We start from the raw sequence: 20,582 nt of genomic DNA on the forward strand, positions 1-20,582 counted from the left end.
CTCACTAGCCAATAGGAGCGAGAGTGAGGATGTCAAGGATTGGTTGAATTCATCTCCAGGACGAGACTTCTACAACGTTCGAAAACAAACGCAGCGTAGAAAAATTAATGCTAGTATCATACCCAAATCACCTCAGCGCGACTGTCAGTTTCCCGGTTTTAAATCATATATCCGCAGTAGAAACGCCCAAAATCATGGAATATGGGAATATCAGGAGCAGATGGCAGCAGCACTCGTAGCCAACAGGAAGAGCTAACTTAGCCTGCTAGCTTTCAGACGAATTTCACTACGGACAAATCGACCAGAAATTTGAAGGAAAGCCCGTCAGGTAACTGCACTGCTCTTTCTGTTATACAACACAAATATTCTCGCGATGATTTTGCAAAGCGTTTTATTTTTTTTAGTCACTGTGGAATATATACATCATGTTTAAAAAGATACAGTTTGGACCGCGATGGTCAGCTTGTGTTGTCCTTTGAGCTAACGTTAACTGGACCTCCGCGGTTTTGGCTGAAGTCCGTTAACGCTCCTCTGACAGTGATGTATGGCCCCTCGCGCTCTCAACATTAATAACCAGCTGTTATGAAATGGTAAAATCAATTATCCTTTGACCTCCAGTCAGGAGTGTTGTTTAATAACGACTAATTGGCGCGATCATAGCTGCTTGACGACGGATGAAGCTGTCTCCGTGAGACCATGCGGCTGTAATCTTATTTTATTAACCATTTGAGTGGCCTCGTATATAGTATTTATTTAATTATTTTTCGCCGCTGTGATCTCTGGACTAGCACGGAGGTCTATCTGAGCTGGTGTTTTCACGCTTTCTTAGTTTCTAATTTTCTAGCTCTTATTTTCACACTCGAGCTCGATTACAACTCGAGTGCTGAAGTGTTTTCTGACCGAATAGCTGCCTTGTAGAGCGACTCTTGACCTGTCAGTGGAGAGAAGGATTATTATACGTTTATTAATCCCCGAGAGAAGGATGTTTGCTTGCAAGACAGCAGCTATAATCATCATGGTTACATTACACATTACCAAACAGGCACTATGCAATGCAATATACAACAACGTCTCTAAATCGTCTCGAAAGCAACTGCAATGAACACGAAGTTTTAAAAAAAATATTATTATTATTTTATTATTGTAAGAAAACAAACTAAATTGCATTGAAGTACAATAACAAAGTGAAAGGGAAAGAGGAAGACACACCCCAGACACACCAAAAAAAAAGAAGAAAAAAAGGTAAAGGAAAGAAATGCAAACTTTTTGTATTTATTGTTATCAATGAACAAGAAACACATCAAATCTAGGCAAAGACAAATAAGGTATATCTCTAAATGAAAAGTTTACATCACATTTTTTCAAAGCAGATATAATTTCTCCCAAAGAGGTTTAACCTGTTTGCAGCAGTTGAGGATACACCAAACACATACTTTAGAGATATCGAAAGTAGCAGTTTAGGAGTTGTTTGGATAGACGTTATCTAGACTCTTAAAATGAACCTCTTTGTTCCATCCAATAATTGTTTGGGCATACCCTAAATCATAAATATGCTCGATTGATGAGACTCTCAGTCCGCATTGGCTGGCTCTGTGTTTCAAAGTGTCTTCCTGAGGAAATAACTATGGTATGTTTTCGCTTTGTCAGACATTTCTTATTGTCATCCCTCTGCTGTTTACACACTGTAAAACATAGTTGCTGACTAAATGCATTCAGATTTTTAGGGTCTCTCATCTATTGTCCTAATAATTGTTCTGAGTAACCTTTGTCAATTAAAATATAGACATTCACTAATGACAAAAATGCTTCATTCTTTATGATATAAATAGATGTGTTCTTAACATCACAAAACAACAAATAACTAACAATAATGACAAAACCACAGCAAAAGTTTAAAAGAGGCAGAGAAACAATCCTATAACAGTAAACACATGATTAATTCATGCTGCTTTGCATGCTGGGAGCTAGCAACATTTGGGGGAATTTTCTTTGTCTAATATGGGTTTTTATGAAGGTTCAAATGGCTCTACCACTTTTGCTTTACAAATTATTCCTGAGAGCTGAAAGAGAAAGTGCTTTGTAAAAGTATTCAGTTATTTCAGTATTTCAGCAGTGAGGTTATTACTTTAATGTGTACTGTTTGTGATTTAGTGGGTTATGAGTTTGAAGTGTTAATGACCACAACTGCTGTTATTATTACAGTCTTTCAGTTTATCTCAATGAAAATAAGAGAACTTGATTTGGAGTTCAGAATCTAAAAATGAAGTTTTGCAGTGAAAAAACATAAGGTTATTCTGTAAAATAAATATTCTGGGTAGAGTAAAATGCATATCAAATAATAAGATTTGTGACACTGATCTTGTTCAGTATACGTTTATTTGAATAGCGATGAAGTTTCTACAGTATATTCAGTAGAAGCTTGTCAGGGGTGACTGTCAAATTGATGTACATACAGCAGAAATGAACAGTAAAATTCAGCTAATGACGTAATCAAACAGACGATGATCACTGTTAACAGCAATTATTATATGTTGGAATCAAACTTATAGCAAAATGTGTTAGTTCTGTCTGTTGCTTCAGGGTTAGCATCATCTGAGGTCCTCTGAGGGTCAGCATCATCTCTTCTCAGGTGTTCTGGATCCAGACTGAAGCTTGTGGAAATCCTAGTAAATTACTGGCAGAAACAGAGAAACATAAGCCCTTTTCACACTGCGATTCTGGAAAATACGTGTAATTAATGTGTCAAAAACGCTAGGCACGTTAACTTTCACTTAAGCTGGCGAACGATCTCAGCTTCAGCGCAGACAGTGAAGAACTACCTGATCTCTGCTTCGTTACAGTTTGCACATTTTTTCATTGCAAATGTTGATCTGCCTTCAAAACACCTGGTGACAGAGTCACACAATAAAGTGCGTCATCACTACGACACGCCCTTTACCCCATTGGTTCTGGCTTTTTGTTCCGGGACTGAAACCGGCAATGTTACCAGGTCCCCGACCTGGGGTATTCCAGAGTTTGGGAGCCAAATGTGAAAAAGCTGTACCTCCTTTAGTGGACTTTGCTATCCTAGGAACTACTAAATGTCCAGTGTTTTGTGACCTTAGGGTGCGTGATGGATTGTAACGTGGTAGAAGACTAGTTAGATATGCAGGAGCTAAACCATTTAGGGCCTTATAGGTAATTAATGATAATTTGGAACTTAATAGGTAGTGCAGAGACTGTAAAATTGGGGTAATATGATCATATTTTCTTGACCTCGTAAGGACTCTAGCTGCTGCATTTTGGAATACCTGTAGCTTGTTTATTGACGAAGCAGGACAACCACTTAGAAGTGCTTTACAATAGTCCAGTCTAGAGGTCATGAATGCATGAACCAGCTTTTCTGCATCAGAAACAGATAACATGTTTCGTAGCTTGGCAATGTTTCTAAGACGGAAGAATGCAGTTTTTGTAACATGGGAAATATTTTCAAAAGACAAGTTGCTGTCTAATATAACACCCAGATTTCTGACTGTAGAGAAAGTAACAGTACATCCGTCTAGTTGCAAATTATAATCCAAGAGATTCTGTGTACTACTTTTTGGTGCAATAATGAATATCTCTGCCTTATACAAATTTAATACGAGAAAAGTATTGGTCATCTAATCTTTTACATTTTTAACACACTCTTAGATAATTGAGAAGTTTCATCTGGTCTCGTTGAAATATATAGCTGAGTATCATCAGCATAACAGTGGAAACTAATCCCGTGTGTTCTAATAATATTAACAAGGGGCAACATGTATATTGTAACATGTATATTACCATGGGATGACATGTATATCATGTGGCTTAGTATAGATGGTCAGATGTTTCCGTTGAAGCTGAAGATACTCATCTCGAGTCATGCTCGAGAACATTTATGCTGCTTGACCACTGCTATCATTAGGGCAAAAATTCACTTTTCACTCCTTATTATGAATTTGAACAAAATGCATGTATTTGTATTAGTGGTCACAGACATTTCGGACACAGCAAATATGTTTCTTATGCTGTAAGACGAAGGTTATAGTTTTGGAAATAATATAATTGCTATTGTTCTTCTCTTGCGTAGACTTGCAGCTGTTTCGATGTGTAACTCATCAGCTTGATTTTGTTCCAGCATGTTGATGGTGGGCGACCATGGAGGGATCTTATAGAATGAGTGTGAGAGAGCTGTGTGAGACGGATGATCTGGCCACGAGTCTGGTGCTGGATCCCTTACTGGGGTTCAGCACCCATAAGATGAACATAAGGTACTGTGCTTCTGCTTTATACATGATCAGTAGTTTAAAGAAACATATTTGTTTTGTTATTCTGATAGGGCTAATGTAATATGTTTGTTTTTTCATATAGTAATGGTTAAAAAATTTAGGGTCAGCTTTTGAGGTTTGTTTTTGAAGACGTAAAACAGTATTATAATGAAACATTATATGTGTATATATATATATATATATATATTCCTGTGATGGCAATCATTAGAGGTGCTCCGATCACGATCGGCCGATCGTTATGCGTATCTCCTCAGTAAAGCCGGTTTTCTAATCAGCGGTTAATTCCATCAGGTGCGTGATTTCACATAGAGTAGCTGTTAATACACAGAGCCGTTGTTAATACAGAAGATGCGCAAATCACGTTAATTTTCAGCGTTTATTAATTTTCATCTTCTCAGTTAACAACGGCTCTGTGTAGTAACAGCTGCTCTATGTGAAATCACACACCTGATGGAATTAACCGCTGATTAGAAAACCGGCTTTACTGACGAAATGCGCATTAACGATCGGCCGATCGTGATCGGAGCACCCCTAGCAATCATTCATATGCTAATTTTGTACTTAGAAACCATTATTATTATGATGATCATTATTATTACTACTACTGTCATTATTATTATTATAAATTTTTGAAACCATGATACTTTTTTCAGGATTCTCTGCTGAATAGAAAGTTCAAAAGAACATTATTTATTTGAAATATAAATTGTTTATTATAATATACACGTCCTTTTTGACACTTAGTTTGATCTAATCTGTTTAATGTGGCATTGCTAAAATTAATGAATTTGTTTTAAATATGTCTTATTGACCCCAGACCTCTGAACTGTAGTGTAAACAATTAGTTTGATATCTTTCATTATGTGAACAAAGTCCTCCCCCTGAGATCCGGCGATGGGGTTACCTCAGAGAGACACTTCTGCGCTTCAAACGCACACATGACTTCCAGGCCACCTTTGATGCCCTGTTGGATGGGGAATGGGTCAGTGGTTACTTCACTGGCCTGGGTTCACACCGACAGGAGCTGTTGAAGCAGCACGTGAGTTATCATATCTTATCCAGAACTGCTGAGTGTCCATTTTTTGGTTGCTTGTACACGTGTATAATCCTGACCAAAGAGGAATGTAAGAGTGTTTGAATCGCTTTGAATGTGGAGCTGTTGTTGTGGCTAGTTTAGCAAGGATGGTTTGCTTTTTCTTCAGCATATTTGCTTTCATGATTGTCTTTGCTAGATCGGATGTTTGCCTTCTTGATGAGGACAGTCTCTCTGTACACGAAAGGACTGTCCTGGAAAAAAAGTTGTTTGCCTAAGATAGACAAGGGCAGGGAAAATCTAGATTTTTGAAAGCATTTAAATGATCAAAATTAATCTTTTACAACTATTTGCTTTGTTCAACACCTGTTCGATTAGAGAGGAGGAGCTTTTCTTTCTTTCTTCCTCACTCTCTGCTTCTCATTTCTTATTTGTGCATCCTTGTTTCCTTTCTTCACTTCAATTTCTCACGTTTAGCTTCATCCCCTTAGGATGCAAGAAAAGAAAATGAGGATGGAGGAATCAAAGCTTGGCTTATGGGTGTTACTCACTACTCCAATTGATGCTTCCTTGTTTTCTGATTAAACTGATTGAAGTTAGCTACTTTGATGGACATCTCAGTTCTCTAATTGCATGACGAAGTGTGAGGAAGATTTCAGGGGAGCTGTGAGTGAGAATACACAGGTGTATCCTATTTGGACAACTTTCTTGTCGAAAAGCCTCATGCATATAAATTCTTCTCCCTCATCACATCCGTCATAATTTAGCAGTTTAAATAAACCATACATCTTATGTTTTTCAACAGGGCACTTTGCTTTATTAATATTTATCATGCATGTTTTAGAAACTTTAATAACACAAGGGCAGATCCACTGAGCATAGCTGGCGAAGCTTTGAAGTGATGCTTGAGTGAACAAGAATATTCCAGTGCACAAATAAGCTTTCCTTTGATTTCTCCATCCTCATTTTCTCCCCTTACATCCTTCCCTCACGTCCTAAGGGGTGGAGCTAGGACTCGACGAAAGGAAACTATAATGGGCAAATAAGAATTGAGAAGCACCCCTTTCTCCCTTCCTTTCTTCCCTCCTTCCATCCAATTTTATTAAAGACAAGCAGAGTGTGTCACAATATTCAAATAACATCATGTGTATGGCAGTGTCCCTTTAAAAATGGTTTTAACTTGCTCTTTATTTTCTTTAGATGTATCGCTATATGACAGCATTTCTGTTGGACAGTGGTGTGAACATCGAGCCATGTAACCGCTATTCCTCGGAGACTAATGGAGCCAAAATCACATCCACTCGACACTGGTTAGATTTTTTATTTATTTTTTTAATCAGAATTTTTCAATTGTTTTACATTTAAACTATATGTTAATTATTAAATTCTTATACAAAGTAAACTGGTCTACATTTTAAGTTGTGTTGATGACCGTGTTTAAAGATCTGACGCTGTTGAATTGTCCAGGCTTGTTGGAGAGCGGGTGGAGGTCCTGCAGGGCTGTATAGCTGAGCTTAGTCCTGAGGATAGTGCTGTCCTCAGAGCAGGAGTGAATGACTTCAGTGTCATGTACTCGACGCGCAAGAGATGTGCTCAGCTTTGGTTGGGGCCGGCTGCCTTTATCAATCATGGTGAGCGAGCCTGTATGCATAAATGGATCCGTAATATTCATCTCTTTCAAAAGACGGTCTTTGGTAACGTACAAGATCTGATTACAATATTTTCTGTTTTGTTTTTATTGCTGGGAGAAGACTGCAGACCCAACTGTACGGTAAGATACTAAATGATTACTTTTGCTTAACTAGCGAATCTTTTGAATTGTATATAAACCTTTTCACTACTGTAAATGTAGTGTATCTTGGAGCCTGAATGGCCATTTATGTACATTAGATTCATTAGACTTCTCTGTAAAGTTGAACTAGGTTTTGCTAGTTCTGATAAAAGAGAGTAAGGTGTTTCTTTCAATTGTTTTCAGTTGTCATGGTTGTATTCACTCTATAATATATAAAACTATACCAGTTTTTCTTTAGAACAAATTACTGATTTGATAACCGCACACAGTCGGCTGATGCGTTTGTACACTGAAATGAGTTTAGATACACAGATGTGTGTGATGCATTTCTTGGTCAAATCCCCATCTATATTAAAATAGAATAGTTCTTTTAAATTGTAATGATTCTTAGCAGTATTACTGTTTTACTAAATTTGAACAAATACAATCTGGGTGAGAATAACAGACTTCAAAAGCACTTTAAATATCTTACTGACTTCAAGCTTTTGAACGGTAGTTTAAAAGTGAACATATATATATATATATATAAATATAAATTTGATTATTAACTTATTTTATTGTATTATTCTTTCTGACTTCAGTGCTAACAGGGCATCAGCCTTTTTAAAATTACGTTTCTTTCATTTGTTTTCACTTGTTTCCCGGCATATGACTAAATATAGATTATAGGCAAACAGTGTATACTGAAAAGTAATTTGCTCATGGTTTCTGTTCCTCTTATTAGTTTGACCCTGGAGATAAGAATGGAGCTTGTGTAAAAGTGGTGCGGCCCATCTCACCGGGGGAGGAGATTACCTGTTACTATGGGGACAGCTTTTTTGGAGAGAATAATGAAATGTGTGAATGTTGCACATGTGAGAGGTGAGAGAATATACGTTAATACTGCTTCAAGGCCAATCTGATGCTTGTATTTGGTCTGAACTGTATTAGGGTTTATTGTCAGTTAGGTTTTAATGAGAGAAATATTTTTAAAAGCCTTTTTAAACCTGCTTTTATTACAACTCTAATGATGCCAATCGATGCAGGAGAGGAGAGGGATCGTTTAAGAAGAGAGACCAGTCACCAGATGTGGCTTGCTCTGGGGATCCTTCAGGACAGAAATATGTGTTCAGAGAGACTGACCTAAGGCTTAACAGGAATAGGGGAAATGGCACCCCAAAGCCATTTCTTACTGTATCAAACTCAGGTATGTTTGTTATGCCATTCATATTTGGTTTTCTTATTACTTGTGTCCTGGAAAAACAAATGCGTATGTTCTGAGTGTAAAATTAAAAGGGTTATGATTAAGCATCTCATGCAATTTCCTAATAAAGCCTGTATTGCCATAATCTCATTATTGCCAACCGCTTAACTCTGGCTGTCTATTCTTCTTGTCTCATTCTCTTGTCAGCCTTGCCAATGAGGAATAAATTTTCCCAACGGACAAAAAGGAACGCCCTTGTTTTGAGCAAGATGAGAAAGACTGATAGGTGGAGGAGGGAGGAGCAATGCAAACAGGTGGAAAAGAGGACACAAAATCTCTTTTCATCTTTCCCTCACCTGAAGCTAAAGGAGCTGAGCATCTGCCTCTATCAGCACAGCACAAATTTCCTATTAAGCTGTAAGGACCCCTTGAGCAAAGAAAGGGCCCTGCTATACCTAATTGAGAAAGAGCGACCAAAACCAGAGAGGATCACAAAGAACAGCAAATCTGTTTCTCCACCTCTCAGTAGTGCTAACATAAATGGACCGGAGGAGACGAAAGATGAGGATGGAGAAATGTTAAATGGAGACCCCGTTATTAGGTTTAAACCCTTTACTCTTGGATGTGTTTCCAGTGTACATGAAGGAGACAGCATGAAGGCCAAGGGAGGTAACACTGATGCATCATCCGTCAGAATTGTCAACCAGGGCATTTCCTCAAGGACCAGGAATATTCTTCGTACTCGTCTGAGCAGTCTCCAAGCAAGGAGTCGATCTAAACTCTCCAGATTCAACAAAAGGAGGACCAGACTGATCAAATCCAATTCTAAACTCTCTAAAGGGCAAAATGAATGCTCTGACTCTCAGACACGAAATGGGACGCAGCAAAAAAGAAGCAAGGTTGAGTCCAAGGACACTACTAACCCTGTTTTAATTTCTCCAGGTAAACCTTGTAATGATAAACATGTACACGTTGATGGAGATGCTGAAACTAACAGTGACAAATCATCACAAACAGAGAGCACGGTGATCAGAGAGACGCAGCAGAGTGTCTTTAGGGATTGCCTCAGGGAAGTGGCAGGCGACAGGAGACACATCAGTGGTTCCATTGCTCCTAGGGCAGGTGATGTTAGTGCTTGTGTAGCTTCAGAGACCTCAGGGGATCACAGGCAGTCTGTCTCATCTAGCACTGTTAGCGATACACCCTCCTTGTCTTCTCCATCTCCTAATAGTCCTGTCTCTTTCCACTCAGGGTTAAATCGTTACCTCAGAGTAAGTCTGGTCAGGGTGGCTATCCCAGGAAAGCCAGAGGTTGAAAGTACAGGTCAGAGGGAGGCAGACAGTAGAAGTGACAAGGTTACAGCACCAGCAGCAGCATCAGTAGAGCAGAGCACAACATTTAATGGGAACAAAGACAGCAATAGACAAGGTAAGAAAGGGGTGAAGGAGTTGTATTTCAGACCAGTAAATATGGAGAGTGCAGATAAGTACTTAAGAGTAACATGTGATTTAGAGACTGGCAAAAACACAGTTACACAACCTGTTGTAAAAGAACTTGTGGATGTGTTTGGTAAGGATAGCCACAGTGAGCATAAAATTGAAGACAAGCAAGATAATAACGTTTTAACGGTCGCGACTGTTGAAGTTACAGTTCCCAAAAATTCAGAAGTTGCTGTAAAGAAACGGAAAAGAGCAGATAAGGATGAGAAACAGACACATGTTGAACACATACCTGAGGTGCAGGATAAAGAAAACACGATCAAGAAGCAAGAAGAAGTAATTGTTGAAGAAAATCACTTGAAAAAGAAAGAGGTAACAGCACGTTTTGGTAGCATGACTGTTGTTGTTAAAGAGGCAAGGGTACTGCTGAAGGATATTAGAAAGAATTTGAGTTGCAAGTTTAGTCAACGAGATAAGGACTCTAATGACCACCAACCTGCGTGCAGTTACAGTGGTAAAGAAGAAGCTGATAATATAAAGACACTATCACTTACTGACTGTAAAGAGACAAAGGACAAGCATGAAGCACTTAATAACAGGAATGAGAACCCTAATAAAGGACTCACGGCAGCTGATCATCCAAATATACATGAAGATACTCCAGTGAAACAGTCAGAAAACACTTTGATTTCCTCAGAACCTCCATCCGTGTGCAAGGTTTCCCTGGATCACAGTCCCCAGAGCAGCATTCCCCTAAAGAAACGAGCATTTCGAGAATCGCTTGATACAGACCCAGAACAGGATGTTAATGCACCTGCAACACCTTGTACTGATGTCAGTAAAGGCAAAGAATCAATTTTGGACAATCTGTTGCCTAAGCCAAGAGAAAGCAGCAGTGTGGATACAACATTGTCGAAATGTTCAGAATCAAGTTTATCTCTCAAAGCCAATGTCGGCGTTGGGTCCAAAAAGCGTAGCTCACCCAAGTCAATAAAGACTTCCAATACTAAACAAAACTGTAAAGCTCTTCAGAGTGCTCATCGTGGACCAGGGAGAAGCAATGTCCGAGATCCTAAATATAGAGATAGCAGTAAAGTACATGTTTGTGAAAGGACAATCAGTGACCCTAAGCATGAGACATCTAAAACTACAGAAGCCATCAATTGCAACATGGGAGAGGAGAACCAAGAGAAAAGTGGCAAAGGAGTAGAAGGAAGAAATAATGGACCAGGGGACTGTGAGATTACAGATAATAGTGAACATGCCATCAGCGATGAGTTGTCTACCTCAAATGTTTCAGATAACATGGAAGAAGAGCAGAAGCATAACGTCAGAATCCGCCTTAAGAGGAAGAGGGGAAAGGAGTGGTCAATGGAGTGTACGGATGAGGCAAAAAGTGTTGCGGACAAGTCAAGCCCACAGCAATGCTTGGCTTTAGTTGACCCTTTTAGGGCCATTTTGGATTCGGTCTCAATTTTAAATGCAGAAATGGAGAGGATTCGGGGGCATGGGGAGGCCGATGACAGCGTAGGTTTGGAGAAAGCCACCAAAGCAGTTCAAGACGTGCTGGAGCATTGCAGAAAAGAATGCGCAGCTAAGCCATGTAAGAGACAACAAAACCGATCAGCTGTTTGCATTAACAAGAAGATCGTTAGTACACCAAAAGAAATTGTTCAAGACAGTAGTGAGGTTACCGACAAGCAACTACAAGAAAAATCACCTGATCCAAAAATTGAGGCAGACATTGATGACATTAAACCCTTACCTCTGATTAGATTGTGCAGGAGAGCTGAAGGCAAGTGGGAGGTGGAGTGGAAAGAAGCTCACAATGAAGATAGGAGCACTGATACTGTGCACAGGGAGCCAAAAAAATTAACATCTGTCTTCTCTACAGCAGCAATGGTGGAACAGATGCCTCTCGGCAATGTTAAAGACGAAAACCCGTCTCAATGCCAGCAACTAATGGCGGGGCATAGTTGTACCAAGGGGACAGAGACCTTCAGAGACCCACTGAGCTTTGAGACTTCACCCTTACCATTATCCCTTTCACATTTGTCACTTGACTCTCCCTGTAATGATGGGCTGGCAGGAGTTAGTAATGTCAGTGGGTGTACTCAAGCAAAAGAGAGTGTAAAAGAGCAGGTGTCAGACAATTTCGATAGTCTTAAGCCTGGAGTTAGTAGAAGTGACAATAACGAAAGGAATGACATTTGCTTGAGTCACAATTTGTTACAGATTAATAAAAGTCTGTCAAAACTCCAGGCTCTGAGTCAATCACAGGTATGTGAAAAAAGTGTGCCCACTAACACCAGTGTAACCGCCTCTCAAATTCAGTCTCCTCCCATTTCTCCCTTTTCCACAGATTGTGGCTTTAGTAACTATTCTGAAGATGTGCTGGACTTTCCATGTTTAAATCTCGAAAGCTACGATCAGATGCCTGCACAAAACAACTTGGCAGGCTCTTTAATAGATTACTATCCTGGTGAACCACATAACACCGGGTCCTTCAACAGCCCCTTTTCCCAAAGTCCCAATGATGCTTGGAATCCGGAGACCCCTTACCTAGGATCGCCAAGCCCAGTGAGTAACTTCAGTAGTGATGAGGAGCTGAGTTTCCCGGATATTGTGTTTTCTCAGCCTGACACATCCTCATCTATTGGTGCATCTCAACTCAGTCTCTTCAAAGATAAGCTCTGTAATACAGCCACGAGTTCTGCTCCTCTTCAAGACCCTGAGAAAGATCTGTACTTGTCTGATGGCGAGTTGTCCAAAACTCCCATAGAGCTCCAGGTCCAGGAAGATTCAGCAACACCATTTCTTCCCAAAGACTTGACATTGTTTAACAATGCATCTACAAGTGCTAAACAGCCTGGGCACCCAAATTCACGTGTGCATCCTCAGGATAAAAAGTTCAACTTTCTTGATTCCATTGTTAACTTGAAGTCCTCCGAGTCAGGCCTTGCTAAAATTGGCATTAAAGACAATGGACCTCTCAACCTGCATAGCTCAAAAGCAAAATCTGAATCTGAATCTGTCTTTCCAAACCAGTCGGCACAAAGTCTACATGGTGCTGGACCTCAGAGTAACCTTGTTACACCCTTCCATGCTGATTATCCAGGTGCATTCCACTCTGGCAATGCACTTTTTCGTAGCAATGACAAGAAGCTTCCCTTTTTTTCAAACCCCAAGAATGTCTTGAAAAACGAAGAAGTCCAGAGTGCTTGTCGAGTTTCTGTGGCTGCAGGCAGCTCGAAATCTCCCAACAATCTGGAAAGCATCTATGCTTGTCCAGGTCAATCAAGCTCTCACAGTGGAAAAGAGTCTTCTGCTAGATCTCCTAATGCTGGGTTCTCAAGATTTTCTGAAAATCTGCTAAAAACCCCAAAGAATGTCCCTTCCAAACAGTACCCTGCTAATCCTGGTCCGCAAGGTGATCGCATTCATCCCGTTTACTTCATCAGCTCTAGCAAAACCACAACAAACTTTTTCAAGAACAATGCAGGCCTAAAGTCCCAGATCTCAAGGAATGATAAAGATCCATCTCTGTCCTCCACGTTTTTATTTCCCTCATCTCAAGGTTCTCAATGTTACAGTGCAACTCAAAGCAAACTCTCAAAATTGGAAAAACCCCATGCTGTTGTGGCTCCCACTCAAAACATTCAACTTTCTGGAGTGTCTTCTATCCAGCCCAGTAAGAATCAGATGTGTTCAAACATTTCTCACTGTGATTCTTCTGATTTCAACTTCAGCTCTTCTCTTTCACCTCCTGCGTCGCAGCACAGCAGTCCTCATCTGGGATACAGAGAGTCCTCGATTCATGAAGTCCCTTTGATTAAAACTCAGTCAACCACCTTTGAACACGGTCAACCTCCTCACCAGTCTTACGTAGTGAACTTCACTGGAGATCATTCTCTGACTCTGGGCTACAGTGAGGATGGTGAAAGCTTGAATTATTCTGGTTCAGGACCTGCAAATTACACTTACCATTGTCTCATGGAACCTTCGGGAACTCAAGGAAGGCTGGTTGTAGAAGCGTGTGGTCCTTCAAATTTCTTACCTCCTTCCTCTGCAAGTAAGTTTGCAGGGTCTAAAGTCCACGGGGGCCAAACCAGTAAGGATCAGCAGCATCAGGCGACAGGAACTCACTCATGTAACTCTCTACACTTCTCCACCTCACACTCACAAAGCACCCCCATAACAGAACGCAAGCCTAAGAGACTTAGGCTTGTGGTGACTGATGGTACAGTGGATCTGGACCTGCAGTATACGGATTAATGGCGACCGTTTGTCGTTGATATGCTGAGACTTTATTTATTTCAAACAACTTCAATGTAATAAGATGTTCTTTTTGTTTCCATTAAACTTGTATCATGTAAAATGTCCGGTTCTTAGCATCGAAACAGATTTTCTCGAAATATTTAAAGACATAATTTTATTAGCACACTTGATTCAGTTATATGTATGCTACATGATGAATTTTGTTTAGTTCCTTATTATAGAAGGTAATATTTTCAATCTAGTGGTTCTGTATTAAAACAGATATTCTGTTTGTCCTGTAGTACATTAGACTTGCCACATGATGGGGAGCTTGTTCTCCACAATGTGAAAATTCTCTGTTTCCTCATAGCCTTTTCAGTTCGGAGTTAGCAGTCTAGAATGCAGGACATGTGAGCAATCATATGTGAGAAAAAGTAGCGTAGCTGGCAACTTGCGCAGCTCAGTGGTTTAGCACATGAAGGACCAGAGCATGGAGCATGTGCTTTTAATTTAGGGATGTTTGAAAGCCCATTTGTCAAGTAAATGAGTGTGCCACACTGACTGCACAGATATTTGTGAGACATATGACAGACACATACTTTGAGCTGCTCTCAGGTGTTGTGTATTTGGTTTAGGGGATTTTGCATGTCGATAAAGGACTGCAGCAGCTGCTACATTAAATGCATACAAATCACAGAGATTTCAGCATCTTTACCATCTGCGATGTCATTCATTTGAATAGACTCCCATCTTTTCCACTCAAATCACACACGCTTTGCAAGCACAATTGTGTTTTAGGCATTAAATGCCCTTTTTAACACCAAACATTTGTTTATATCAGCTTCATGGGGTTTTGTATCATATTGGATATTGCTTTGGTACACTGGGCCAATGCATAATTAATTAGTTACCACTTGTATTACTCTAGAGTGATGTTTAGAGTCCTTTGGAGCTGATCCTTGATCAGACTCTCTTAACATTTATAGAATATTGTTACGATAATGTACTGTAGTCCTGCAGGTCACCAAGACCCAAAACCTGACACCATCTCCGACCATATATATTGTGTTGTTTTTTTGTTTTGTTTGTTTTTTTGTTTTTTACCTCCCAAGTACATGGAATGCGTTTGTTGGTTTCTTCTCAGTTTTAATAGTTGCAGACATGAGAGAGCCCTGGGCTGTCCTACATGTTTATAACTTAGTTTGTGTTAAGCCTTGCCTTGGTCTATGAAAAGCCAGTGTATTAATTATATTTATTTTAATATGTTCTTAACATGGTGCTTCAATATAACTTAATATTTTGATTGTACTGAACTTAATGTATATTATCGTTTTTTAATATCTACTATTCAGATGTCTTTTTTCCGGTATGTCTTGTATGGCCATCCTGTTTGTTACTTAGGACATTTGAGATACATTTTCAATTGTAATGTTCAACTGTAAAATTGTAAAGAATGAAATTAATGCAATTAAAATGAAATGATTTTAAATGAAACCGTTCATGGTATTTTATTTTATCTATCTATCTGTCTGTGTCTATTATCTCAAAATTAATGTTTCTTTTGAAAAGGGCAATTCTTTAATAGATTTTTATCGATATATAATAATTATATTGATTAGGCCTTGTATGGCTTTATTAGGAGTTTAATCTGACTGAAGAGTCTATACATTTCCTTTTTCAACTCATCCCTTTGTTAAAAGCCATTTAAGTTTCATCAGTTTTCTCAAAGAGCACTACCAGTAGATACTTCTTCAAGGTTACAGGTCTTTGCAGGTATTTTCTGCAGTGTCAGAATTGGCCTAATTCCTGCAAAGACTATATAAATAACTAGCCATAGGAGAGGGAAGGGAACGTCTGTATATCATCTACTCGCACACACAGACAAATGCATAGGCATTATGAATAAATTTGCACATTTGTCCCACCCACAATGCATCTTTATGGTAAGCACTTTTATCAATCACTGCAGCTTATTCAGATTTAACCAGCCTTTTCTTGTTTCCTCACTTCTTTTCATATTATTGTGTGTTTGCACTGTCCTTTGCATGTATATTTAAAATGTGCACTTTATTTACTGCTTTCCTAATAGCTTACAGCTAATCATTTACTGTAGCCTTTGTTTTAGCCGTCTTCTTCAAAACTCTTCAGCTGTCTACATTCCATTTCTGCTTTTTACCTTTGCCTTTTTAAATAACAGGACCTTGTTTGTTCATTCATTTTTATACATGCCATATTTTCACCCAACTGCCTCTGTTACAGTACTTCTGGTTCTTCCTCATCCCTCAATCCTTTCAGCCATTGTCCACTTGCTTTTTCTTCCTTATCGCCCGCTCATCCCCTTTCCCCGTTCATGACCCATTTTCTCTTCTCTCAACAGTGAGCAGAGGGTTAACTCTGAAGCCAAGTGGAACAGATTTTCCATAACGAGGACACAGGCAGCAAGGCAGTGGATTTTGAGGCGGTGAAAGGCTGAACCTTTGAGGCACTGCGGAAAACACTGTAGGACCCAAAAACCTTGCGGTGTCACCATGACTTCCTTTGTGCAGATGTAACAATTCATAAACCCAGGCTCCAGTTTACTGTGAAAGCAGGTGACGAAAGACCTCAACATGCAATTCTTGCTGTTGACTCAGATCTGGCGACACAAGGTTTCGCTTCTTTTGAAGACACTGCCTTTTTCACTGACAGATATTACAGGCGGATTTGCGCCACAAAAGAGATGTACAGTAGCATCCACCATTTTATACTGCTTCAGTGCGAGACAGGCACTATAGCCCGCTTGATTCATCCGTGCTTTCTTCTCTCTTTGAATTATTCAGTAATCCTTTCCTACACCCAACCATCCTTTCTCCCTCCTCCCACCTTCCTGTACACGTAATGTTACTAAACATTTATAGTTTAAAATGGCAACATTAACCTTTCCATCTGTTCCCTCGTGGTAACTCCAGCCATATCTCTCCATCCATGTTTAATGCTCGTTCCGTCAGATGAAAATGAAATCTTTAAAGCTGAACCATTAAAAGCTGTTCCTTGATAATTGCTATGCGATTATATTTCGAAATGAATCAATTATTAAAATCTTATTCTTTTATTTAAGAGGTCCGATCAATTAAGTATTTTCTGCCGGAAGGCTTTATTCAATGTCCTTTTCCCTCTCGTTTCTTTTTTTTTTGTCTTTGTGCTACAGTTCAACATTCAGTTTCAACAAGCTCTCCAGGATTTGATGTGATGTTTCTAACTCTGAAGTGTAAATGTACTAAAAGTTATAACATCATCTTTAAATGAAGAACCAGTGACCTCCCTTAGAGAGCCGTGCAAATGGCACTATTTACAGAGACCCGGAGCAGCCTGAAAGCCTGTTGTCATATCCACAGAGGGTGGAAATGGATGGATAATAGATTAGGACAGGGGAACGGAGGAGGCACTTTCACCCCTTTAGATTTGAAACAGACAAAGCTAACAAACTGCCTTACAGTATCAGTGTTTGTAGGGATTTAAATCGATCCAGAAGTGAATGATGAATTCTTTCCTTAACTGGACGTTCAAGTTTCACAATGCTTCGGTGCTAATTTAGCAGAAAATTGTATATTGAATTACTTGCCCTATGACATTAAGCTATTTGTAAGCTGTCTCAATCAGTGTCTTCTGGAGATAGAATTATCAAACACAGTTAGCGTTAATATAGTATGTAAACACAATTATATTAACCAAAGCCTTTTTAGATGTGGTTTGGAAGTGATTTACATTTTTGGATGTGACAGACTGCATCAGAAGCACTGGTGTAAAACAGCTGTACTTCATTCTCAGAAACAATTGTGTGATGAAGGAAAAGAGAGACAAGGAATCGCTGTGAATCTCAAAGAGGAAGATGGGTTGAAAGAATCTGCTAGTAGCCACTTAATGGATGAGTAAGGAAAAATGTATGAGGGAGTTTCAGAGACACAGCACCTGGTGCTTTAAAGCAAAGTAGATGGTAGATGTGATGAACGCTCGATAACGACACTGGATGAAAATAGTGAGGAATTTCTAGATGGAAGGTTAAAAGCCAGACTGATTTAATGTTGAAGGAAGAAAATATAGTAGCAGGAGACATGAAAGGCAGTTATGGAGGCATAAAGGCAAGACTTTGCAGTGGAGAAATGTTTTTGTTGTGACAATAGCAGGTTAAGAACTATCATATGTTCACTATTGCACTACTGTACTGCAAAAATCTTGAAGAAAATCCAAAATTTAGAAATGTTTTGGCCTTACATATAATGTATGCCATATCAGGTGATAAACATGATGGTCAAATTTCCTATTTTAAATTGTATATTTACCAGGTCAACCTCACCTGAAAAATAAGATTACGTACAATAAAGAATCTTAGCATTTGCAATTCAATATTTATGAGTTTCAACAAAACTTTGAGGATAATTGGGCTCTAGCAACATTACAAATCTATAATATGGATAAAAGTATCACTTTCTTTCATTCTTTCACAGTAAAACATCGAAAATCATCGTAATTTCATACTTTACAACAGTGAAAAAGACATGTAGCAAAGTATTATAACTCATATTTTGAATTTGTGCTCTGCATTTAACCCATCCAAGTGCACGTGGAAGTGGAACTGGTAGGCATTATTCATTTTATATGTTTATATATATACATATATGTAGACTTGAGTGGAAGAACTTTATGTTAGGGCCAAAGTGAAACTCTTACATTAGATTTATGATGTATCGTATCCCACATGCTGTAAATCAGATCTCCAATGCACACATAATCATATACCTTCAGACATGCGACAAGACAAACTCTATACTGATGTAACTGAACACAAGCTGAACCTGGTGGCTGACAGTCACATGGACATGTTAACCTGCTATTGACATCAGGATTACACAAAACTCATAACTAAAAAATTGTCCCCCTTTCAACTAATCAGCTGGAATTTGAGTTGAATTAACTTGAATTAATGTGAATTGACATGAAGCTGAAATTCAGTTTAGAGTTCATGACATACTGGAAAATGAAATCTTGTTCCACCCTAATCTGTCTGTAGAATCCTAAATACCTTATAGACCTTAAGGTTATATTAAATTAATTAATAACATTAATGTAATTTATTTTAATTGATTTATTTTTAATAGAAGAGCACCAGCACCTTTTTAAAGTAGCCCCTCTATTAAGATTTTTAATAAAAAAATCTATGTGTAAAATTTAATTCTGAATAACACATACATGCATACATAAATACATATACATACGTACAAATACAAATGCATATAAACATAGTATATGTAGTTGGTATGGGTGATATGTATTTTCACCCTTTCCTGAGCACCTCTGGCTCTGCCTGATTTATTATTAAATGTATTTTCTCTTAATTTATTTTCAACTTTTTAATCATAAATTAAAATAAGCACCTCAACTCAAGTTCCTATTTTCTCACCTCAATTCTAACAATTCTAGTTCAATTCACATTCAGGAACAGAGTTTGGAATTTAAAAACATTCTCAATTCAGTTCTGAATTCCAAAATAAGTTCACTGATATCCTTGGGTGATAACCTATTTTGAGTGAGGCCATCAGATTCAATCCAAACAACAGTTATTACAGAAAACATTTCAGACAGAAACATGTTACGTTTGTAGTGTAAATTCTTCTCTTACAGATGTATTTTCTGTTCTCGATTCATGTTTTAACACAGTTGGCCTTTGCTGCAGAGCCAAAATCTCTTCAGCAGACCGTATCGAAAGGTGTTCTCGTCCAGGAAACCGCTATTACCGCGTGCTCCTCAGTAGTCTTCGCCCCATGCTGCGAATGGCTGTCTTTTGTTTCCTTCTAATGAATTTAGCCTGAGTTCACATTATTGCTTTGTGCAGAATGTGTAGCCTGATGTATTTTTCATTTCATCTCTCTCCTTCTTTCATGCCATCCTCAGAAACCTCCATAGTCTAAGACATCTCCTCCTCGTCCTCAGCCAAAAGTCTAGAACTCCTCACAACATCAAAGAATGCTGGAGAGAAGGAGAGCGGGAAGGAGGGGTCTGCCTTGTATCTGGATTCTGATGGAGAAGACGGTGGAGGAGAGGGGGAGGGACAAAAGCGATTGAGAGAGAGAGAGAGAGAGAGAGAAATGCAGGTATGGAGGGAGGGAGACAAGAGGATGAGAGAGGAACGAAGCCAACCAACCAGCTGAAAGAAAACGAGCGATCGGGGCTGTTTGAACGTGGCTGGGAGAAAAGGAGGGAGGAGGGAGAGAGAGAGGGAGAGATCGATTGTCGGATCTGAGGAAATAGAAGTGTTACTATTGCACGGCCACTGGAACGGTGTCTGCCCGCTGAGGATATGCATTGGCTCCCAGCGCTCACCGGCTCGCAGGACACACTCTAAAATGTAATTCCAAAAGGCCTAATTGTTGCCACGTTGATTTATTTTCCTCCATTTCATTTTTCTTTTTTTTTTCTTTTTTTATCTGCCTTCTCTCTCTCCTCTCCTTCTCTTTTTTGCCGTTGTTGTATTTTTTTTTTTTTAGCAGCTGCTGGATTTTCCCTTTCTTTTATAACTGCTGTCGTTCTCTCCATTTACAAAGGAGGGATC

At 39.1% G+C, this 20,582-nt stretch overlaps 1 protein-coding gene across 1 annotated transcript; it reads left to right on the forward strand.

Moving 5' to 3' along the window:
- The first annotated feature begins 39 nt into the window (after nt 1–39).
- LOC127952477 (uncharacterized) lies at nt 40–15,490 on the forward strand. The gene is made up of 9 exons (XM_052550927.1): nt 40–328; nt 4,142–4,274; nt 5,166–5,331; nt 6,526–6,635; nt 6,793–6,956; nt 7,077–7,096; nt 7,842–7,978; nt 8,143–8,303; nt 8,508–15,490. The coding sequence occupies exons 2-9, from the start codon at nt 4,162–4,164 to the stop codon at nt 14,012–14,014; spliced, it is 6,378 nt and encodes a 2,125-aa protein (XP_052406887.1). The 5' UTR covers nt 40–328; nt 4,142–4,161; the 3' UTR covers nt 14,015–15,490.
- Nucleotides 15,491–20,582: the final 5,092 nt, after the last annotated feature.

This window comes from Carassius gibelio, chromosome B3 (genome assembly GCF_023724105.1).
Source record: "Carassius gibelio isolate Cgi1373 ecotype wild population from Czech Republic chromosome B3, carGib1.2-hapl.c, whole genome shotgun sequence".
Lineage (NCBI taxonomy): Eukaryota > Metazoa > Chordata > Actinopteri > Cypriniformes > Cyprinidae > Carassius > Carassius gibelio.

Bases quoted from the DNA above. Each gene is read 5' to 3' on its own strand.
- LOC127952477 (XM_052550927.1), top strand. From the start codon at position 4,162: ATGGAGGGATCTTATAGAATGAGTGTGAGAGAGCTGTGTGAGACGGAT. The intron at 6,957-7,076 runs GTGAGCGAGCCT...TGCTGGGAGAAG, and splicing joins GGCTGCCTTTATCAATCATG to ACTGCAGACCCAACTGTACG. The intron at 8,304-8,507 runs GTATGTTTGTTA...TTCTCTTGTCAG, and splicing joins TCTTACTGTATCAAACTCAG to CCTTGCCAATGAGGAATAAA.